General features: G+C 39.3%; 1 protein-coding gene across 1 annotated transcript in view; it reads left to right on the forward strand.

Moving 5' to 3' along the window:
* CCDC129 (coiled-coil domain containing 129) overlaps positions 1–19,832 on the forward strand; it is a 141,666-nt gene that overhangs the window by 59,355 nt on the left and 62,479 nt on the right. Inside the window, exons 5-8 of the mRNA XM_011925692.1 lie at positions 10,137–10,188; positions 12,463–12,549; positions 14,882–15,084; positions 18,197–18,768. Of these exons, the coding sequence (XP_011781082.1) occupies positions 10,137–10,188; positions 12,463–12,549; positions 14,882–15,084; positions 18,197–18,768 (914 nt within the window). The remainder of the gene's footprint in view (positions 1–10,136; positions 10,189–12,462; positions 12,550–14,881; positions 15,085–18,196; positions 18,769–19,832) is intronic.

Genomic DNA, 19,832 nt, shown 5'->3' on the forward strand with positions numbered 1-19,832 from the left:
GTGGTGCACACCTGTAGTCCCAGCTACTCAGGAGGCTGAGGCAGAAGAATTGCTTGAACCCTGGAGGTAGAGGTTGCAGTGAGCGGAGATTGTGCTACTGCACTCCAACCTGGGCAACAGAGCAAGACTCTGTCTCAAAAAAAAAAGAAATACTCATGTCCATTATACTACATGACTATCATCTGGAGATTTAGGCAGCATTACTAGTATTTTTTGTCGCATAAAACCCATGATGAAAGTAATTTTTCAACTTCTTCCTATAGGCCATATCTCTCCTTGAGCCTTAAACTTAGGCTGGAGACTGGAGACTGAAGAACAAACATGACATCAGCTCTATTTCCTTGCCCACAGGAACACAAAATTTCTGACAGAACCCCTTTTATTCCTCTCTTCAGTATTTAGCAAATATGTGTTGATTGCCTCCTATAAATGAGGCATTCAGTTAGGACTGAGAATGCTAAAGAAAATAGATGCAATGGTGATAGAGGCAATATACAAATAAATACAAATGTAATATGCTAGGAGGATGGATGATGAGGAAAGGCATCTCTAATAAGGTTACCTTTCAGCAGCTACCTGAAAGAAGTGAAGGAGGGGAACATTTGTTATCTGGGGATGAGCTATTTCAGGCAAATAAGATGGCATATGCAAAGCCAGGGGGCAGGAGTAGGTCCTCTATGTTCTAGGAATAGCAAGGGTGCCTGAATGGTTTCAGTTAAGTGAGCAAAGATGAGAGTAGAGGGCTAGGGGTCAAAGAACTATCCAGAAGCCAAATCATTTAGGGCTATGTATATCCCTGTAAGTATTTTGACTCTTATTCAGTGTCACAAGGGAACCCTTCAAAGTGTTACAAATATGTGGTATTATCTTGGTTCTTTTTAAAAGAACAATTTTAGCTGCTGTTCACAGAGTTGGCTATGGGAGGAGGAGGTTGGAAAAGGTTGAAGCAGGGATCCCAATTCAGAGGTTAATACAGTAATCCAGAGGAGAGAGGATGGGGCTATATACCAGGCGAGTAGCAATTGTTGTAGAAATGTTGGATTCTGGTTCTGTTTGAAATGTAGATAGGGCAGCATGTGCTGGTGAAATGAATGTGGGATATCAAAGAAAGAAAGAACTCAAAGATGACTGCAAAAAATGTTGCCCAAGCATCTGGAAGAATGAGTGGCAATTTATTGGGATGGGAAAAACAATAGAAGGAGAAGGCTTTGCTTCAGAGATAGGAAATTCAATTTTAGGCTTGTTGTGATTCAAATGCTTAATAGATATCCAAGAAGATACTATTGAGTAGGTAGTTGGAAATACAAATCTGGAGTTCAGAGGAAAGGTCCAGGAATAGATATATACATTTGGGACTAGTTGATGGGTAGATGTGTTTAGAGACAGAAGAACACACAAGTACCTGCAGACAAAGAGGAGGCCAGGAAGATGTGAAGGACCAGCAAATGAGAAGAGATAGGTAATGAGGTAAGAAGACAACCAAAAGAGAAGAGTCTGAAAGCAAGTGAAATCAGTGTGTCACGATAGGAGTGATCAATCCTATCAGCTATTGTTAATTGATTATGTATGAGCAGGAATGATACCGTAACCTTGAGAAGAGTTATTTCAGAGGAAAGGTGGGAAGAAGACTGTATAGCTTGCAAGTGGGAATGGTAGTAGAAGAATTGGAGACAGAAAACAGAAAACTGCTTTGAGGCGTTAAGAGGTGAAAGGGAGCAGTTAATTGAAATAACAACTGCAAGAAAAGTGAAGGCAGAGGAGATTTTCTCTTCAGGAGATGAAGCTGTTGCAGCCAGGTATGATGGGAATGATTGCTGGCTGAGATGTACTGAGGCATATGGTACTTTCCCCTGGCCTTCCTGAAGCTGTGGGCAGAGACTGGACCTGTTGTCTTGAGACTTCTCCTCTTGGGGTATTGAAATCACTTCCAATAAAACATTGCTTACCCAAGCTCATTTGCTGATAGAAATGATTTGAGTTTCTCCCTTTAGCTATGACAGATGCCTTCCTGTGCCCCTTCTTTCTATATGAATTTCAATAACTGCAAAAGGTTGGACAACTGCCCTTGCTGCTTACATTCTGAGTCTCGCTGAAGCACTTCCCAAAGGATGGACTCTCATCTTCTGCTCTGTCTTCTGGCAAACGTTAGGGCATCTTAGCTGAGTGATCTGACAGTCTTATCTCCAGGGCGTTGTCTGTTCAGGGCACCTGGATGACTTACAGGGAAGTGCCTCATGGGCATCCTTCAACTTCTTTCTCTTTTCCCTTTCCAAGAACTACCACCTCTGTGGGTAGATTAACTCTTCTTCGTGGTCACCAACTACACAAGCAAACATATCTGAGTTTCAGTTTGGGCTGAATATGGATCCACAGACCTTCCTATAACCACAAACACAAGATAGAACATTCACAGTCTTTTTTAGGTCAATAGTGGTGTTAAAGAGCCCATGATTATGGATGTTAAGGTCCCTCTTCCCAGGCTGCAAATTCATTCTTAATCTCGGATTCCATATTAAAGCTTTGTATTAAAAAAAAAAGAAAAGAAAGAAAGAAAGAAAGAAAGAAAGAAAGAAAGAAAGAAAGAAAGAAAGAAAGAAAGAAAGAAAGAAAGAAAGAAAGCCTAGAGAGAGTATCTGGTTTATAGCAAACTCTTTCCCACCATCAGCAAACGAATTAAACATCGGTGCTATCTGGCTGAGATATGCATTGTCATTATAATGCAAGGATTATGATGCGAGTGAGAGTGCATTGTCATTATAATGCAAGGATAAGATACATACAATGAGTGCACATTTTAACATGTAGGTTTATATAATTAGCACTTGTTTAACAACACATCCAAGCATAACTGTGAGTGAAAAGACTAGAAGTCACTCCTACAGCAAAAAGACAGTTTCTGTCAAAGATATGCTTGGTGCCAGTTACTACTTGATAGGTGGTTAATTCATTTGTCTATTTTATATTTAGTTATTTCTTCTCCCATTCCCAGAGAGGTCCCAGAAGAATAAACTAATTTCTTTTCAAAAGGAACTTGTTTCAGAATAGGAACTTATAAAATAAAAAAATCTAAATTTTCTGGTCTGTATTATAAGAAAAAGTCAAAGTAAATCCAAGTAAACATAACAGATGTTCTCTTACTGCTTGTCAGGTGACAATATTCATAACAATGATCTGTTTTAGGTAAAGGGAGCAACGATGTAAAATATATGATTCTTGCTCTCCAGAATGCCACTCAAACTGTCCAGGATCATTGTAATTCAAATGTAACCTACACCAACTTTTCTACAAGACCCTCTAGTCTTATTCTTTATCATTATATTCCTAGTTCTTTATCTTTCTTCAATCAGTTCCTCCTGTCTTAAAGTCTTTCCTGTTGTGTTCTCCTCTCCTTCTTTTGAGATCTGACCCAGGTACCATATTCTCCATAAGACCCTTCCTGACTTCTGCACTGATATTGAATCTTTCTTCTGACAACCACTAACATGCGTTTTGGGTTCCACCCACGTGGCTCTTGGCCAGTGCTGCCTCAAATTGTTAGGGATATCATCCATTTCACTGACAAAATTATAAACCCCACTGAGACAGAATCATCTGTAAATTATCTGATTTCCCCAAAGTTAGTTGACAAAAGGATCTCAATAAAACATAATGAAGATGTTGTCAGGCTGGGAAGTCGTCTCAAAAGAGGTGAGACTGAAACTAGTAAATGAAAGAGGGATATGGTTTTTAAAAAACAAAGAGGCAAAGCAAGGAAAATTAATTTGCTGGAAGCAACAGAGGTTTGAACAAAGGCACAGAAATGAGAAGAAAGCTAAATATGTACAGAAAAACACATGGAAGGTGATCAGATGAAAGAAACGGTTTCATGCTAGGGAGCAATGGTAGAAATGTTTCTGTTAGATAGGATGAGGTCGTATTATAAATGTTTTAAAATCCAGAAAGAGGGAATAACACTTGACGTCTTAGGGCTGAGATGACACTAGAGTGTCATCTCAGGTTCTGGTTCAAATAGAAAGGTAGTTGTACTTGTGGTCTGGGCTGAGCAGGATTTTGACACTATATCTTTGTTTACCTGAGAAGGTCATGAATAATTTGTGATAAAAATTAGTGGTAACTGTCACAGGTGTGGTGTTGAGGGAGTTGAAGCAAGCATGTTACACGTTTGCCAGCTCTATTATAGTGAGTCCTGAACTCACTGTAGTGAGAAGAGGAATGACAGAGGCAGTGTTTATCCTGGCAGTGGGGAGAGGGAACACGTTGGGAAGAAGTTACAATGAACTCAGGCTTGAGGTGACGAGGGTTTACAATAGGGGGCAGCAGTGGAATGAGGAGGAAGGGTCAACGATTATCTGGAAATAAACAGATAAGTGGGTGAAAAAGAGCAAAGTATTCCAATAGGCTTTAAGGTATTGAGCATGAGTGGCAGCAGAGTATAAGAGACTTTCTTTTAAATAAGAATATAGATTAATAATTTGACAACTGAGACAAATGCTGCTGACTGCCTCTACTAAGTGTCCTAGTCATGCAGGAGTTAAATCTACAGAAAGCTGTAGAATGCTATTATTTTAGAGCCCTGCAAACATGTAATTTGATTAGTCTATTGGACGATATTCCAAAGAACCAAATGTCTTCCATGAATCAGTCAGAAATGCTTAGGAAAACCAAAATAAAAAATGCTTTCTAAGCCAATAAAGGTGCTAATTAGTGCCTTCTGCATATCTAACTACATCTTCTCCAGTAATACATTTTGCAGGGTTAAGTGCGGTGTCTGCTGCTTCAGATGGCAGAAGTCCACCTAACAGTGGGGAGGGTGGCTGGAGACTCAAGTATCTAAAAGGGAGTTAGAACTGACATTTTAACCCATGGAAGGAGATGTATCGAATAGAGTGGGAAAAAAATTTTTCTCACTATAATTTTTCCCCAAACCAACCCATAGGAAACTTGGGGACAGTAGGACTTAGTGTTTGTTTTTCTCTTTCTCCCTCCCCAAACACTCTTAGAGAGTAAAATCTGGTTTAAAAAAACCTAACAAGGGTATCCTGGAGGGGAAAAAATAGAGAAAATATCAAAACCAAGCAACTAGAGAAGCAAGTGTAGAATTGAGGAAGGCCTAGTGAGTGGTCTTGTGTTGGGCCTACAGGTACACATGTGTCTTACCTGGGGCAGTCTGAAGCCTGGTGCCTGCAGAAACCTGGGAAAATTTATCTGTCCTGTGATGGCATTTCCTAGGCGTGAGCTTCCTGCTCTGATCAGAAGTAGCAGACTCAAATGCTTCCTGGAGCCAGACAGGTAATTGCTAATGATAGAAACAAGTGGGATAGCGACTGCAGAAAATTGGAGAGCACGTTGCCTTCAACAGATTGCTGCCCTGAAGACACCTGGGCCGGGGCTGCTGGCTCTTCCAAGTTTTAAGGAAAGTCTAGCAACCACAATCCCTGTGAAAACTGGCAAATTGTGAGCCACCAGCTTGCACTTCTCCATTCAAGTTCCTGGCCCTGACAAACCCAACCGTAGGCCTCAGGAAATTTACCTTACAAATTAACAAAATGAAGAAAACCAAAACAAAACAACCACCCAACATACAATGAATAATAGTTTCGTATTGCCCTGTGCAAGGCTCCCAACTGCCTGAGTCTAAATGTCGGAAAAAGCTATCCCTGTTTCCGCAATGATCAGGAAGTAAACTCACAGTAACACTGTGAAAATACTTCTTGGTCTCCCAGGACTCTGGGAGCCCGGAACGTAAAAAATGGAAATCAAACAATAAAGCGAATCAATAATTTTATAACAATTTAAAAAATGAGGTTCGTCTTGTGAGTTAAAAAAAATCATATTCAGTTTCCCTTGCCCTGGTTTTCTCCAAAATCTAAGCTCAGCAGGAGAAAAGGCTGTATGTCTGAATGTGCTGTCTTTAGACAGACATATGTATCATTTGAAACAAGATCAAGAAGAAAAAGTAAAGCCCAGCTGTGGTGGATCACATCTGTAATCCCAGCACTTTGGGAAGCCAAGGCGGGCAGAGAACTTGAGGTCAGGAGTTCAAGACCAGCCTGGCCAACATAGTGAAGCCCCGTCTCTACTAAAAATACAAAAACATTAGCTAGACCTGGTGGCACATGCTTGTAGTCTCAGCTACTAGCGAGGGTGATGCAGGAGAATCGCTTGAACCTGGGAAGCGGAGGTTGCAGTGAGCTGAGATCAAGCCACTGTACTCCAGTTTGGGAGACAGATCAAGACTCTGTCTCAAAAAAAAAAAAAAAGTACAGGAGTCTGGTAACTGTATTTGTACATATAGAAGGGTGAGATTCCAGTGAGGGGAGTCAGACACCGACCTGACATCCTCTATTTATTGGTGACTGCTGGGTGTCACCAATAGGATGCTAGGTGTACTGTGGAAGGCAAGAAAGCCCTTTCCTCAGCTGGTTCTAAAACTGTGTAAGGCTTTCATATGTGTCGTTAGACCAGAAAACACCACACTGTGACCCAAACGGGTCCACTTTGCACATTCCCTAGCAAACATGTTACCGTTAGGGACTTTTTCTCCTGGAGAGTGCCCTTGGCTCCCTAGCAACCAGATTGCTCCTGATCAGGGGACAGGACACAGGGTGTGGTCCATGGAGTGTATCCTCTAGATCTGTGTGGGCACTAGAATCCCTTCAAGAAGCCCTGGGTGAAGGGTTCCACATTTGGATGACTGACTTTTCTGGATGACTCGATTTTCTGCAGGGCTAGGGTTTTTGAAAACTCAGCAAGGCTGAGCTAACTCTTCTCATCAATATCTGAAAATGGATCGTTTCCTCTCTGACAATTTGTGCAATGCACTGTGGCTACAAGGCCAGATCCCTGGCCTAATGTACATGCTTAGTCACACATTCTAGGAAACCCAGAGCAATAGCAGGCAAACAAAAAAGACCAAAGCAGTGGCAAGAATGTCAGTGCTGGCAGAATATGCAGCCAAATGTCCTAGAACCACGGAATGTTTTAGGTGAAAATGGGTGTTCAAAAACTGTCCAGAATTATCTAGATGAGCTAAACCAGGCACAAATGGAGGCCTTACTTTGTGAGTTACATGCAAAGTAGTAGATAGAAGTGCTGCTGGTAGGAAGGGGGCAGGAATAAATTTTTTTAAAATTGCTTGAAACAATAAATATTTTATCTTCCATTTAGGCAACTTATTATTTAATTCATTGTGGCATCAAATTATTACAATATGATCACATAAAAATTACATTGTGCTTGTGTCTGTGACATGATTAATAAGGTAGCAAATGGGCTTTCTGTCATCTGACAGCTTCAATCAATTGGCAGTGGTTTTATGAGTTTCAGAAGCTCTGAGATGGAATTGGGTGCAGTGAGCAAGAATGCTACAATGGATTAGCCATGCCTGATTAGCTAAATTGGGTATTGACTTGATAGTTTTCAAACTCTGGCTCCTGGAGGTGCCTCATGGGTGAGGGAAGAGCTAAGTGGAAGAGCACTACATTCAGAACAACTCTTTTTAAGTTTATTTAAATTATTAGAAATTTGCAAAAGATTTTATATGATTGTGGAATTCCTATGATAAAACCTACTGTTTTAAAACTACAAAGGTAATGGGAAAAAAAAGACTGGTGTTCTAAGTTCATTTCTGACTTGGTACATAAGTTTGAGTCAAATATTCTATTGTAACTTACATAAATATTTGTCACCAAATGTCATATGGAAAATTTTTGAAACATCACACTTGTTTCCTAATAATGGTCATTCACTCTGATATTCCATCCTTGATAGTGGCTCCCCAGAATGTTTTACTATGAGCATTTATATATTCTCTTTGTTTTCAACTTCTCAAGTTTATACGTACCCCAGCTTACCCTGGTTTTTTTTTTTTTTCCAAAAAATCCACTAATGAAATTTATTCTAAAGAAAGGATAGTAAATAACTCAATCTTATATGATAATTCCAATCAGTTGGTGGTGGTTTTCCTGAAGAAGGGATAAGAAAGTGACAAAATTGGTAATGATGTCTGCCACGGGAGTAGCATTGGGAGTGATAGCACAGAGGCCGTATATATTCCCACTCACTATTTAAACCTTTAAAATCGATTCTATTTCTCCCCCTGCCTGACTCTTGTGATGAGAGAGAGTTACATTTGTTTTGTAGAGCAGAGATATTACTGTATCTATTTTCTCACTACTTCTTTAGGTTGTAGTCCTGTATTCTGAGCTTAGTTAAGAATCCACTATTGCCAGGTGTGGTGGCTCAGGCCTGTAGTCCCAGCACTTTGGGAGATGGAGGCAGGTGGATTGCTTGAGGCCAGGAGTTCCAGACCAGCCTGGCTAACATGGTGAAACCCCGTCTCCACTAAGATACAAAAAATTAGCCGGACATGGTGGTACACGCCTGTAATCCCAGCTACTTAGGAGGCTGAAGCACGAGAATCACTTGAACCCGAGAGGCGGAGGTTGCAGTGAGCTGAAATCGCGCCACTGCACTCCAGTCTGGGTGACAGAGCGAACTGACTGAAAAAAAAAAAAATTCACTATTTACTTGCAAGTCAGTAATACATCTCCAGTCTTTATCCTTCTAGACCAGTCTTCTTTTTCCATTTAACAGGGTCACTAAGCCTTTTGAAAATCTTCTGAAAATGATGGGTATTCTTATCTCCACCCCCAAAACTTGGCATTTAGAGACAAATTCACAGATACTTGTGGTCTATTCATAGACCCTCTACTCAGACAAGAACCTTAGCCCTTTATTCTCTTCAGTATTATTTCATATGTTTAAATCATTCAGGATTGCTTTTCCAAAATTTCTCCTAATCTCTATTATCTTTCTTATGGTAAAAATCTTTATGTTCTCATAGAAATACAGCGTGACACACATTTCACACATTTCACACATTCGCACCCAGGAGAGCAACAAGTAAGTAGAAATAAGAACACTGGTGAACCTTCTGAGGAATTTGCCCATATTCTAAGCATTTTCTTCTGCAGGTGTCAGCCACATGTTACATCATGATACAGGGTCTGAATCTTACAAAGCCCCCTGAATAAGCCTCTCTGATAACCAGTATTTATTTCCTCTATTCTGTCTTCAGCACCACTATCAGGCAAATGAACATTCAGCATCATCTTTCTCACATTTACTTGTTTGCTCAAAAACCTTTTGTGGTTTTCATGTCCTGATACACACATATAGACTCCTCTTTCTGTCTTTCAAATAAGCTATAAAATGCTCTGTTGGCAGTGTGGTGTTACAGAAACAATAACAACAAGCTAAAATAAGTTGCAGCATCCTACTAGCCATGAGAAATTTATTTAATCTCTCTCAGCCTCAGTTTTCCTCTGTGTTAAGTGGAGATCAATAATATCTATTTCAGGGATTTGTTGTGAGAATTACAAGAGATTGTGTGTATAATATGCTTAGCACATTGCCTTGCACGAAGTTAGTACTAAATAAATAGTCCATGTTATTGCTGCAATCAATAATAAAGGTAAGAATAAATTCCTAGATGCACTACTGGACTGTATGACCATGGGCTCATTACTAAACTTCTGTGAATCTCAGTTTCTAATCTGAAAAATGAGGATAGGTTCTAATTACAAGGCTATTGGAAGGATTCGATGATACAAATGAAGGGAATATGCTTAATACATGCTGGGCCCTTTATGTATTATTTTTTGCCTGTCCCCACACTTGCTTCACAACTTCCTGTACCATGAGAGAGCATCCCAAAATGCCCTATGAGCTAATCAGACTACCCCTAGCACTCTGCTTTGCACTTGCTATAGACATCTTTTTTCTCTTTAAGGGCAATACCTCTTTTAAAGGCAATGCCTCTTTTCCAGTCATCAAATTCTCCCATTCTTAAAAATCCAAGACAAGTACCACTTCCTCCATTAAAACTTTGCTGAATACTCCATTTAGCACTGACTTCCCTCTCCATTGAGCCAGTACATTTCTTCACGTGTTTGTCATACAATGTGGTCATTAATTTCATTCTGTCTATTCACTACAGAGATGCCTTGTATTTCATGCCTATATAACCTTGGATATGGAAATTCAATTCTACCTTGGTTTCATCTGGGGTTGAGAAAATCTTCCACAAGATAAAACAAAATAAAGTTCCCCTCTACTTTTTGTTGTTGTTGCAGTTTCTTTGTGTGATCAAGGGATGGTTCAAATGACTGTGAAAGACTACATGAGGTAGGTAGCAGAATCAGTGTTACTTCATGCCAATGTTTTACAGCCACACCTTTGCTGAATAAAATAGAAGTGGGGAAGTTTTCTTAATATTGCCATGGCTCTTGGGATCTCGTGTAAGTTCACTGGTTTAGTCGCAGTGCCTAGAATGTTTACATCAGCTTTGAGAGAAATAGAGGTTCTTTAAAAATCATAAAATTGTGAGCAAATTAAATCAACAAATGTTGATGTGGGGGGAAATGTAATTAGAACATATGCATAAATGACATTCTACTGTACTGCAACTGTTCATAAGGACCTGTTTATAAAACAGTTACATTCAATATTTTCATTTTGCTGAAGTAATTGATTATTATTCTATTTACTGGATAATAATATATACAATTTCCAATGTTAGGTAGAAAGCAGTGAGAGTCTCTTCATTGGAGAAAACACTAGGTCTCAAGTGTGGTGCCCAGAACACCAGCATTAACATTATCGGGGAACTTCATCAAAATGCAAATTCCCAATCCCCACCCTAGACCTACTGAACCAGATCATTTGGAGGTAGGATCAATCTGTATTTGTGCATGTTCTTCAGATGACTTTTTCAACCACACTCTTTTACAAACCACTAGAATAGACTATGAGCTCTTTCAGGTTAGGAACTCTGCTTCCTGTGCTTTTGTACACCCTCGCATTTTCAGGATAATTCCAACTAGTTGTAAACCAAATCTGCAGTACTGCATCCCCCTGCTGCTACCAATTCACACCTAAGATGCTATTTGTCATAGATTTTTCTCCTTGCAGGATTGGTTGTTTTTGCTACTCATAGAATCATAGAGCTATAAGAGACCACAGAAATCTCTCAGGCAACTCTCGTTTTGTTGAAGAGGAAAATGAGAGCCAGGTTCTGTGACCAACTCATGCTTCCAGGCTTTATTACAACAGTGACCCTGTGTTGGTTCTCCTTGGATCCAAGGGCAGGCTGCTTCTGGGTTGTTCTGCTGCACCTTACAAAATAAGGTGTGGCCCTCAAACGAAGAAGGAAAAAGAAATTATGGCAGGCCTAATGAAGACTGAGGTGGGGCAATAAGTGAAAGGGTATCTTCTGCCTCTCCTTGAGGCGCAAGGAGCTCAACTGTCTGTTAACACCAGAGTTTTTATTATCCAGAAAAACACGCTTTCTCAAACTTACAGAACAGAATCAAGTAAAGGGCATTCTTTTTTTTTTTTTTTTTTGAGACAGAGTCGCTCTCTGTTGCCCAGGTTAGAGTGTAGTGGTGCGATCTCGGCTCACTGCAATCTCCGCCTCCTGGGTTCAAGCAATTCCTTGCCTCAGCCTCCCAAGTAACTGGGATTACAGGCACCCACCACCACGCCTGACTAATTTTTGTATTGTTAGTAGAGACGGGGTTTTACCATCTTGGCCAGGCTGGTCTTGAACTCCTGACCTCGTGATCCACCCACCTCGGCCTCCCAAAGTGCTGGGATTACAGGCGTGGCCACCATGCCTGGCCCAGCTATTCTTAGCAAATGTAGCTAGAACAAAGTCAGCAACCCAAGTAGGATAACTTGTTCTTCTTGGAAACATTGATATCTGTGTTATATTTTTTAATAAATTCTAGATATATGCCAACTGGCTATTATATTTGATGGGGCTAGATGTGATCCATGGTATAGCTGAGCTATGTATATAAAACTGAACTATATTATGACAGGATTCCACTCTCTTTGGAAGCACTTTCAAATGATCTGCAAAGCAGGCCTATTGGATAGTGATGTTCATTTTTTCCATAGTAAAGGAGTTTGTTAGAAATGCGTATGGATGGCTACAGGAGCACTGGAGACAGCACTTACAGAGTGTTAGCCATGCGATATGAAATCCTTCACTAGTATGAGAATTAATGTAGAGTCACTTCAGTGATGGCTGGCTGTACTTCTTTCAGCATATAATTTTAACTTCTTCCTGAAAGTTGGTGCCTAGCAAAGCTGTGTTCCTGAAAGGTTCCCCAATGATATGCCATCTGTCAAAAGTGAGACATTCTGTCACCTTCATAATGAGCACTAGCAGGCACCTAACGCTTAAATTCTCACATCTTCTGTAATACAACGCTCTTGAAAACAGGAGCAGCTCCTCCACTGCAAGCTCTCTTCTGCAAAGGTGTGGCCATTATGGGATTATTAGAGACTAAGAGGAAATGCAAATGTTTGCTCTGGAAGGAAAAGATTCACAATGACCTCCCAGGAGACTATCTAAATCAACACATCTCATTGTTGGTATTTTCCCAACTGTAGATCTTTGCATCAGTTCTCAGAAACTCCCACCCTATCCAGAGGGACCAGTTTCAACTCTTGCTATTCTACTGCAAGTGTACCACAAAGGTATGTAATTTCCAGGTGCTTTTCATCCAGAGAAATCATTCTGTGCAACAATGGATTTCATGAAATTATAAATAGGCACTTGTTGAATGAATGGATGAGAGAATGAATAAAATATTTTCAAACCCCATCTTGCAATAACAATATAAAAGACTTAGTAAAATTGGAAACAGACTAAATATCTGTCAGTGAGGAAATGGAGAAATAAATGATTGGTCAGTTCATTTTACAGAATTCCACATAGTGATAAAAAGAATAGGTAGACACACACATACTGGCTTAGAAAGATCTATATGCCATATTTTTTAAGATTAAAAGAAGCAAGATGCAGGAAGGTACATACAGTATGTTACAATACATAAAGCAAACAAGTGAAAACCGTAAAACATATATGTAACTGCATAGGAAAATGTCTGGAAGGAAACACATGGGTTTAAGTGGAAAAAGGTCAGGACTGGTTGGTGGTAATAGCTGAGGGGAGTGAGAGCATTATGTGTACTATTAAAATTTTTTTAACAAAGTCACTATATCTAATTTCTTCCACCATTAAATGTTACTTAAAAAGTTAATGATATTTTCATGATGATATGAAAATATGTTTAATGACCAATTGATACTTATATTCTTGGTCAAGAGACTGAAGCCTTTGGAAAGCAGGAACTATGTTCATTTTTGTGCTGTGTGTACCTAGCACAGAACCTAGAACATGACAGATATTCAATAAATATATGTATAAATGGGTAGGATAAACATTTGTACAGTGAAGTCAATATGATAACAGATTAAATCTTTCATGCAACTTTAGATTTCTCACCAGAACTTTTTTCTTTCTTGAACCTCTTTTATATTCAGGTGTCTATGTCAGTGTAATCAAGTGATTGGCATTCCTGATTCCCCTGTTAATCCCATGATTAAGATATCCAAATGGAGCCATCTCCACTTCACATTATACGTTTCAGTAATCAATTGCACTGCATGGTGACCACAGTTAATATTAACTTATTGTGTATTTCAAAAATGCTAAAAGAATATTACTTCAGATGTGCTCACCACAAGTGAGGTAGTGGGTGTTTTAATTGGCTCGACTGACTATTTCTACAACATATACATAGATTGAAACATCACACTGTACTCCATAAATGCACACAATTATTATTTATCAATTAAAAATAAATAAGTTAGTTTTTTTAAAAAGAGACACAAAATAAAGAGGAAAAGAAAGTGTGAACATGGTGCTGGTTGTATCTGGTAAGTGGGCATCCCCAGTGAGATAGTTACCTGTTGTTGAATGTGTAAATGGCTAAGCAAATGAATTGTAGTTAGTCCGATTTTAATTATGAAGTCACTGAAGTAAAATTATCAAAACTCTCCCAAATAGGCTCATTAGTGTTGCACGTAAATAAAAGGCAAACAAAAACTTCAACAAAAGAGCTGAGCAAACCTAGTAAAATCTTGTCAAAAGGTCTGATTCCCATGGAATCCATGAAAGACTCCCGTAGTCTCCTGGGTTAGCTTAGCAACTTAGGTGAAGTTCAGACGTGAACTGGCTTACATAATATAACCATTTATATTTATAAATAGAACAATTAAATATAGAATTGTAATATGTATATAATTATAATAAAATTAAATAATTTAGATATTTATACATAGAAATCAAATTATATAATTTTAGTAAAAATTATAATTTTCAGCTAATTGATGTTTACCATTTAAAGTGCCAAAGTGGACTAGATCAAGTTGATAAAAGCATTTTTTGTTTCTTAGCCAAGTACAAAAATCATACAGAACACATTTTAATTCTGCCTAGGGACTTATAATCATTATTTGTAAACATCAGTTCTTGTAGTCTGCATTTAGCGATATCCTGGACAGATCTGTGTTGCTCAGGATGCTGCAGACTGTTGCTCTTTTAAAATAGCTTTCTTTGAGTCTACTGTTTACAGCTTTTTTTTGTTGTTTTTTTGTTTGTTTTGTTTTTTTCTGTTTCATTTCTTGCCTTCAGTGACCACTCCTTTGTGGTTGTCAGTGCACTGCCTCTGGCTGGCATCTGTCCTGCAGTCTCCCTGCCCTATCTAATTTCCCATGTGCCTGTTGTGGAATGGGAAGCCAGTTAAGTAAACTCACAGTGTTGGATGTAAAGTACAGGCAAGTGATCCCTGAGTGGGGGTGCAGTCAGTCCTTTAAGCATATAGGAACGCTAGTGAATGCACCATTTGTCTATTTAGGATCCTCTTGCACACAACATCTGGGAGATTGGGCGAGTGAGGTGACCAGAAAAAAATGGTGTGGGGTTAACTGGTTTTGGATAAAGATATTCATATTTTTACCACAGCATTCCCGAATGGCTGGAATTTTGGGAGAAAGATCCAGTGGAGATTCTCTTGGATCTGGGGTTTGGTGCCGATGAGCCAGACATCTGCACACAAATCCCAGCCAGATTCCTTGGTTGTGGCTCAGCAGCCAGAGGGATCAACATCCGTGTTTTTCTTGAAGCTCAAAAGCAGCGAATGGACATTGAGAACCCCAACTTGTACGGTAAGCAAGGTCCCCCCGCCGTGGCATTCGCATCTCAGCATTGGCAATGAGTGGGCAGGTGGGCCACAGTGTAGGCGAGGAGATTGTGTGAAGTAGCACGCAAACCCTCTATTACAAGTGACTTCACACACAAAAGATGAATTTCTTGGTCATCCAACTGTCCAGTGGGAGTTGGTGTGTATGTTCGGGAAAAAGGAGTATCTATTTGCTCCATGTTGTGTTCACTCAGGAATACGGCCTCTAATCTGGAACATCACTAGTTGCAATAATAAGGAAAGGTAGAAATGGAGAATGATACTCAGCGCTTCAATCTTCTGGTCCTAACTTACACACAGCAGGTCTTGTTCACACTTCATTGGCCAAAATAAGTCACATGGCCACACCTAACTCCAAGTGAGTGGGAATGTACAACCCTAACAATTGCCCAGAAGGAGGAAAGTTGGTAGTAATGGTGGGAAGCACTAATATGTACCATAGCCACACACCCAGGAGGCAGAGAAACTGGAATCTGGCAAGGATTACCATGAATGATTAGGTAAAACCCTAATTTCCTCATTTATGAGATTTAGAACCCTATCGTTTATACCTTGAGCTGTAAGTGATAGTTATTAATCTGCCATGCCTCCTGATTTACTGTGTCTAAACCTTATAGTTAATCAGGCATGTTGCTATATTTCTTCAGCTGGTGATCAATGTAATCGTGTAATCCTTTTCTCTAGGACATTACTAAGGATGTTCTTGGGGGTGTCTGTACTGTGCTCAAACAGTTTGGGGGGAAGATGCTTTGCAGCTCAATAGGTTTATTTACTGCAGGATTGATTTAATATGCTAAGGTGCACTTTCAGTCTCCTAGATGGGATGCAGTGCAGCATTTCCAAACCACTTAAATACAAAAGACCTCTTGGAGAAGCATTGAGGAAGACCTTGTCTATAGTATAGAGTTTGAGGAATTCCAGAGGGGGAACTGAAAAAATTATGATTATCAAATAACTTCTTTTAAATAAATAAATTCACTAAGAGGAAAGTCATGAGAGACCAAGTGTTTTTCTCAAGCAATGATCTGGAAGAGGGGCTTTACTTGGAGTTCTCATTTTAGCTCCTGTTTCTCCCATTTTCATGTGGGTAAAATGGTCTCAAACTTCAGGAATGATATTTTTTTTTTAAACGAGTATGTAAAGCCAAAGGTGTTGAAATGTAGTATTTCTTTACTTTTTAGACGCAATTAATGTTGTTCTTTGTATCTCCTCTTGCAAGCAGCACAGAGATGCAAATTCTTTAATCATTCCTTTATTTCAGGAGAACAATGTCATTTACCAATATTTGAATAGCATTTGAGCTGCTATGAAGTAAATATTTCACAAATGAAATTGACATATGGATTATAGAGAAACTAGGAGTTGGTCCCTGATTCTGTGATCTCTGGTGCACTCTTATTTCTACAACATAACCCTTGATTCAAGGAAAAAGAGAAGGTCAAATATAAAACAACCAATAATAAAGCTAGTTGGCAGATAGAATGGAAAATTGTATCTCATTCAAAGTCAACACAAACATTTAAACTTGGGAAATGAGAATCAATTAGTCCATTGTTCAATTTACCCACAGGCAAAAATAAAAGAAAACACTTATCCGACGCTTCAGACTATTGTGTTCTCTGAAGTGACTTAACCAATTAAATTGGTAGGTTTTTGTCTTAGTCTAAATATAAAAACCTGCCATGGATGGATGTGAAGCAATCATAAAAGTTGAATTATCATTCAATTGTACCCTCTGGATCACAAAAGAGATTTAGTTTCAACTACAGCTTCATGTAATCAGAATTATCCTAAAACGTACAGAACCCCACAGTTCCTATAGGTCTTGGAAAAATATCACAATCCTCTGGGAGAAATCTGTCACTTTTTTTGGAGTAGAAGGATGATTAGTCAATACTTCTTTTAGGTAAAAGAAACAGGTAGGCACTGGCTCATGAGAGTCAGGGACATTGCTGTGATGGTGCAAACACAACGAAAGACAACATCCTTGCCTACCTATGTGGTCCTTGACCTTCGCTGAGTTATGCAACCTCACATGCTATCACTGTGATTAAGAAGAGGCTGGGTAATAAAAACAAAATATTCCATTTGTATTACAATAGTTTTATTATCTTGAGATACCAAAAATATTTTCCATGTTTTTTTTTTTTTTCAAACTGGCAATATGTTCTCACTTTAGCCCTGATGCATTAGGTCTCTTCCACATGCTAATTAAGTCAATACTGTACTTGCATATGGCCCAAATGATAGAGGCCAGATCATCCAGAAAGGCTTAACAAGTTGATGAGCTGGTTTGTTTTGAAGGGCAAATGGGTTTTTACATTAATGACTACCTTCTCTGGAAAGACTGAGGAGAATATATTCCCTTCCTAAGTCTTGCTCATTTATAATCATTATTTTAACAACTGATACTTACATAGCATTGTGTCTTCACAGTTTTGCTTTAGTGACCATGACAGATGTGAAAAATACATGAGAGATGAAAAGACTGGCCATTTACTATGTGCCTGGTATGGCTCTAGCACTGTTTAGCTCTTAGTTATTTTATTCTGAGCTCAAACATCCAGTGAATGGTTGACCTGGGATTTGGATCCAGGCCTTCCAACTCTATATGCCATGATCTTTCCACACTCTCAGGTGACAGTTTGGATAGGGATGATGTAAGTGATGGTAGGAATATACATCACATAGAGTTATGGAGGAATATTCAGGTAGCCTCATGTTGATAGCACTGGGTCCACTCTTTAATATATGTTAGTATACAGATTCACCACTGCCTACAGTTTTTAATACCTAACACATAAAAACTATAGGCCTATATGAATCTATATAATTATGCGTCTTCAACTAAATATAAAAGCTGTTCACTTTCCCCACACCACAGCAAAATCTTATTGCGTAGGGAAATCATCTCCATAATAGTAATGGCATATACTGAGAAAAACTTCAGTTTCAAGAGCCTAATGTCCTTCCTATCTTGAAAATTTCATTTTAACTGAGTCTTCAGTTTTACTATATGAATACAGTTTCAGCAAAAAGACCCAGTCTAAAACTTTCTTGTTTCTTGTGTTGTGCAGGCCGTTTCCGACAGCTGGAAATCCTGGACCGTGTGACCCATGCCTTCTCATCTTTGCTGAATGATGTCAGCATCCTGCCAAACAGAGCTGAAGAGAAAGCTGGAGGAGAGAGTGTGCAAAGAACCTCAGTGAGTGCCGCCAAAGAGCATCGAAGAAGGATGGGTGAACTCATAAGGAGAGCTTCAAAACAGAACATCAGGAGGGATTGTAACCCAGAGGCATCAGAGTCCTTCAAGATGAAAGATGAAGTTTTTATCCCCTTTACAAAACCATGGGAGTGTGGAGCAGAGCTAGCAGCAACCTCAATCAACCACAAGCAAAATCATTTGTCTCTGTCAGTAGAACATCAGTCTCTCCAAGCCTGTGATGATTTGCTACCTTATCCTCCCCGTGATCTTCTGGGCAAGCAATGGCCTTGCTCATCTATGCCAGCCAAGCAGACTGCTCCTTCCTGTGTGTCTGAGGGGTCAGTCAAGGGCAAAACTCAGAAGGAGAACTTATTTCAGACTAACAAGCTCAAGTGCCTGTCTTGTCTTGTGGGTAAAGGACCAGACTCGTTTGAAATGGAAGAGGTCAGTGTTGCACCAACGTGCCCAACCTCCTAAGGGAAATAACCTTCACTATGACACCCTTGTTTTCCAGACTTCATTTCACCACTTCATCTTTTAATCCTTCAGCATTACATCTTAGTGTTCTGACTCAGTTTAGTGATTTAAAGTCATTTTAGTTGCTTTTGTTGGAAATAAACTAGTAGGAAACCAGCCTTTGCTTGCTCCAATGTCTTTCCTTTTTCTTGCTCACAGTTGAATCCATAGGTCATTTCTGACTTTGCTTTTGCGTAATTGTTTTATGTACCTGTATGTGTGCTTTTTATCTACTCTCTAACTTTTCATGTTTTATCTTCTTCAAGGATCAGTTCAACTACTTCTCATTCAGTGAAACTTACCTTGACCACTTCTTCTCTGTGTTCTTATGGCTTTAGCAGTGTGAGCTCGTTATGTCAGAGATTGAGTGTGTGTCAGTGCTGTCTCCCCAAAAAACTCTCAGCTCCTTTAGGGCCGGGGATGTGTGTTGGAAATAATTTCCCCCACAATGTCTAACACAGGGCCTCAGACAAAGCAGTATGGACTTGGGTATGGTCTTGATTTTAGGGTGTTAGTATGATGTTTATTTGTTTGCTTTGGGATGTGTTGATTTTCACATAGCTTGACCTTCATTTCACACACGTTCTTTGCTCATCCATCACTACCTTCATTCATTTACACTAGTTTTTATCTTCACTTAGATGACATTCTCACTTGTACATCTCACAGTTGTTTGTTTGTTTTTTTCCAAAAAATACGTATACATGTCTGCTTATCTGTCTATTCATAATGGCAGCTAGGATTGGAAGTTAACTTGTTGTTAACTCTGTTATTTAGTATAATTACAAATAAGTCATTACAAAGGAGGAACAAGGCTTTTCTCTCTTTTCATCTAAATTATCTAAAAGTAGGGCAGGATATTTACATGCCAGTTCCAAAGTGGGCTTACTTCTCCGTTGAGCCCTCTATGTGCCAGGCACAGAAATGGTAACAGAATCTGCCTTGAAAAGGAAGCTACAGAGAAGTGGCAGGGATGGGCACTGAAACCGTAA

Source organism: Colobus angolensis, unplaced genomic scaffold (assembly GCF_000951035.1).
Source record: "Colobus angolensis palliatus isolate OR3802 unplaced genomic scaffold, Cang.pa_1.0 Scaffold652, whole genome shotgun sequence".
Lineage (NCBI taxonomy): Eukaryota > Metazoa > Chordata > Mammalia > Primates > Cercopithecidae > Colobus > Colobus angolensis.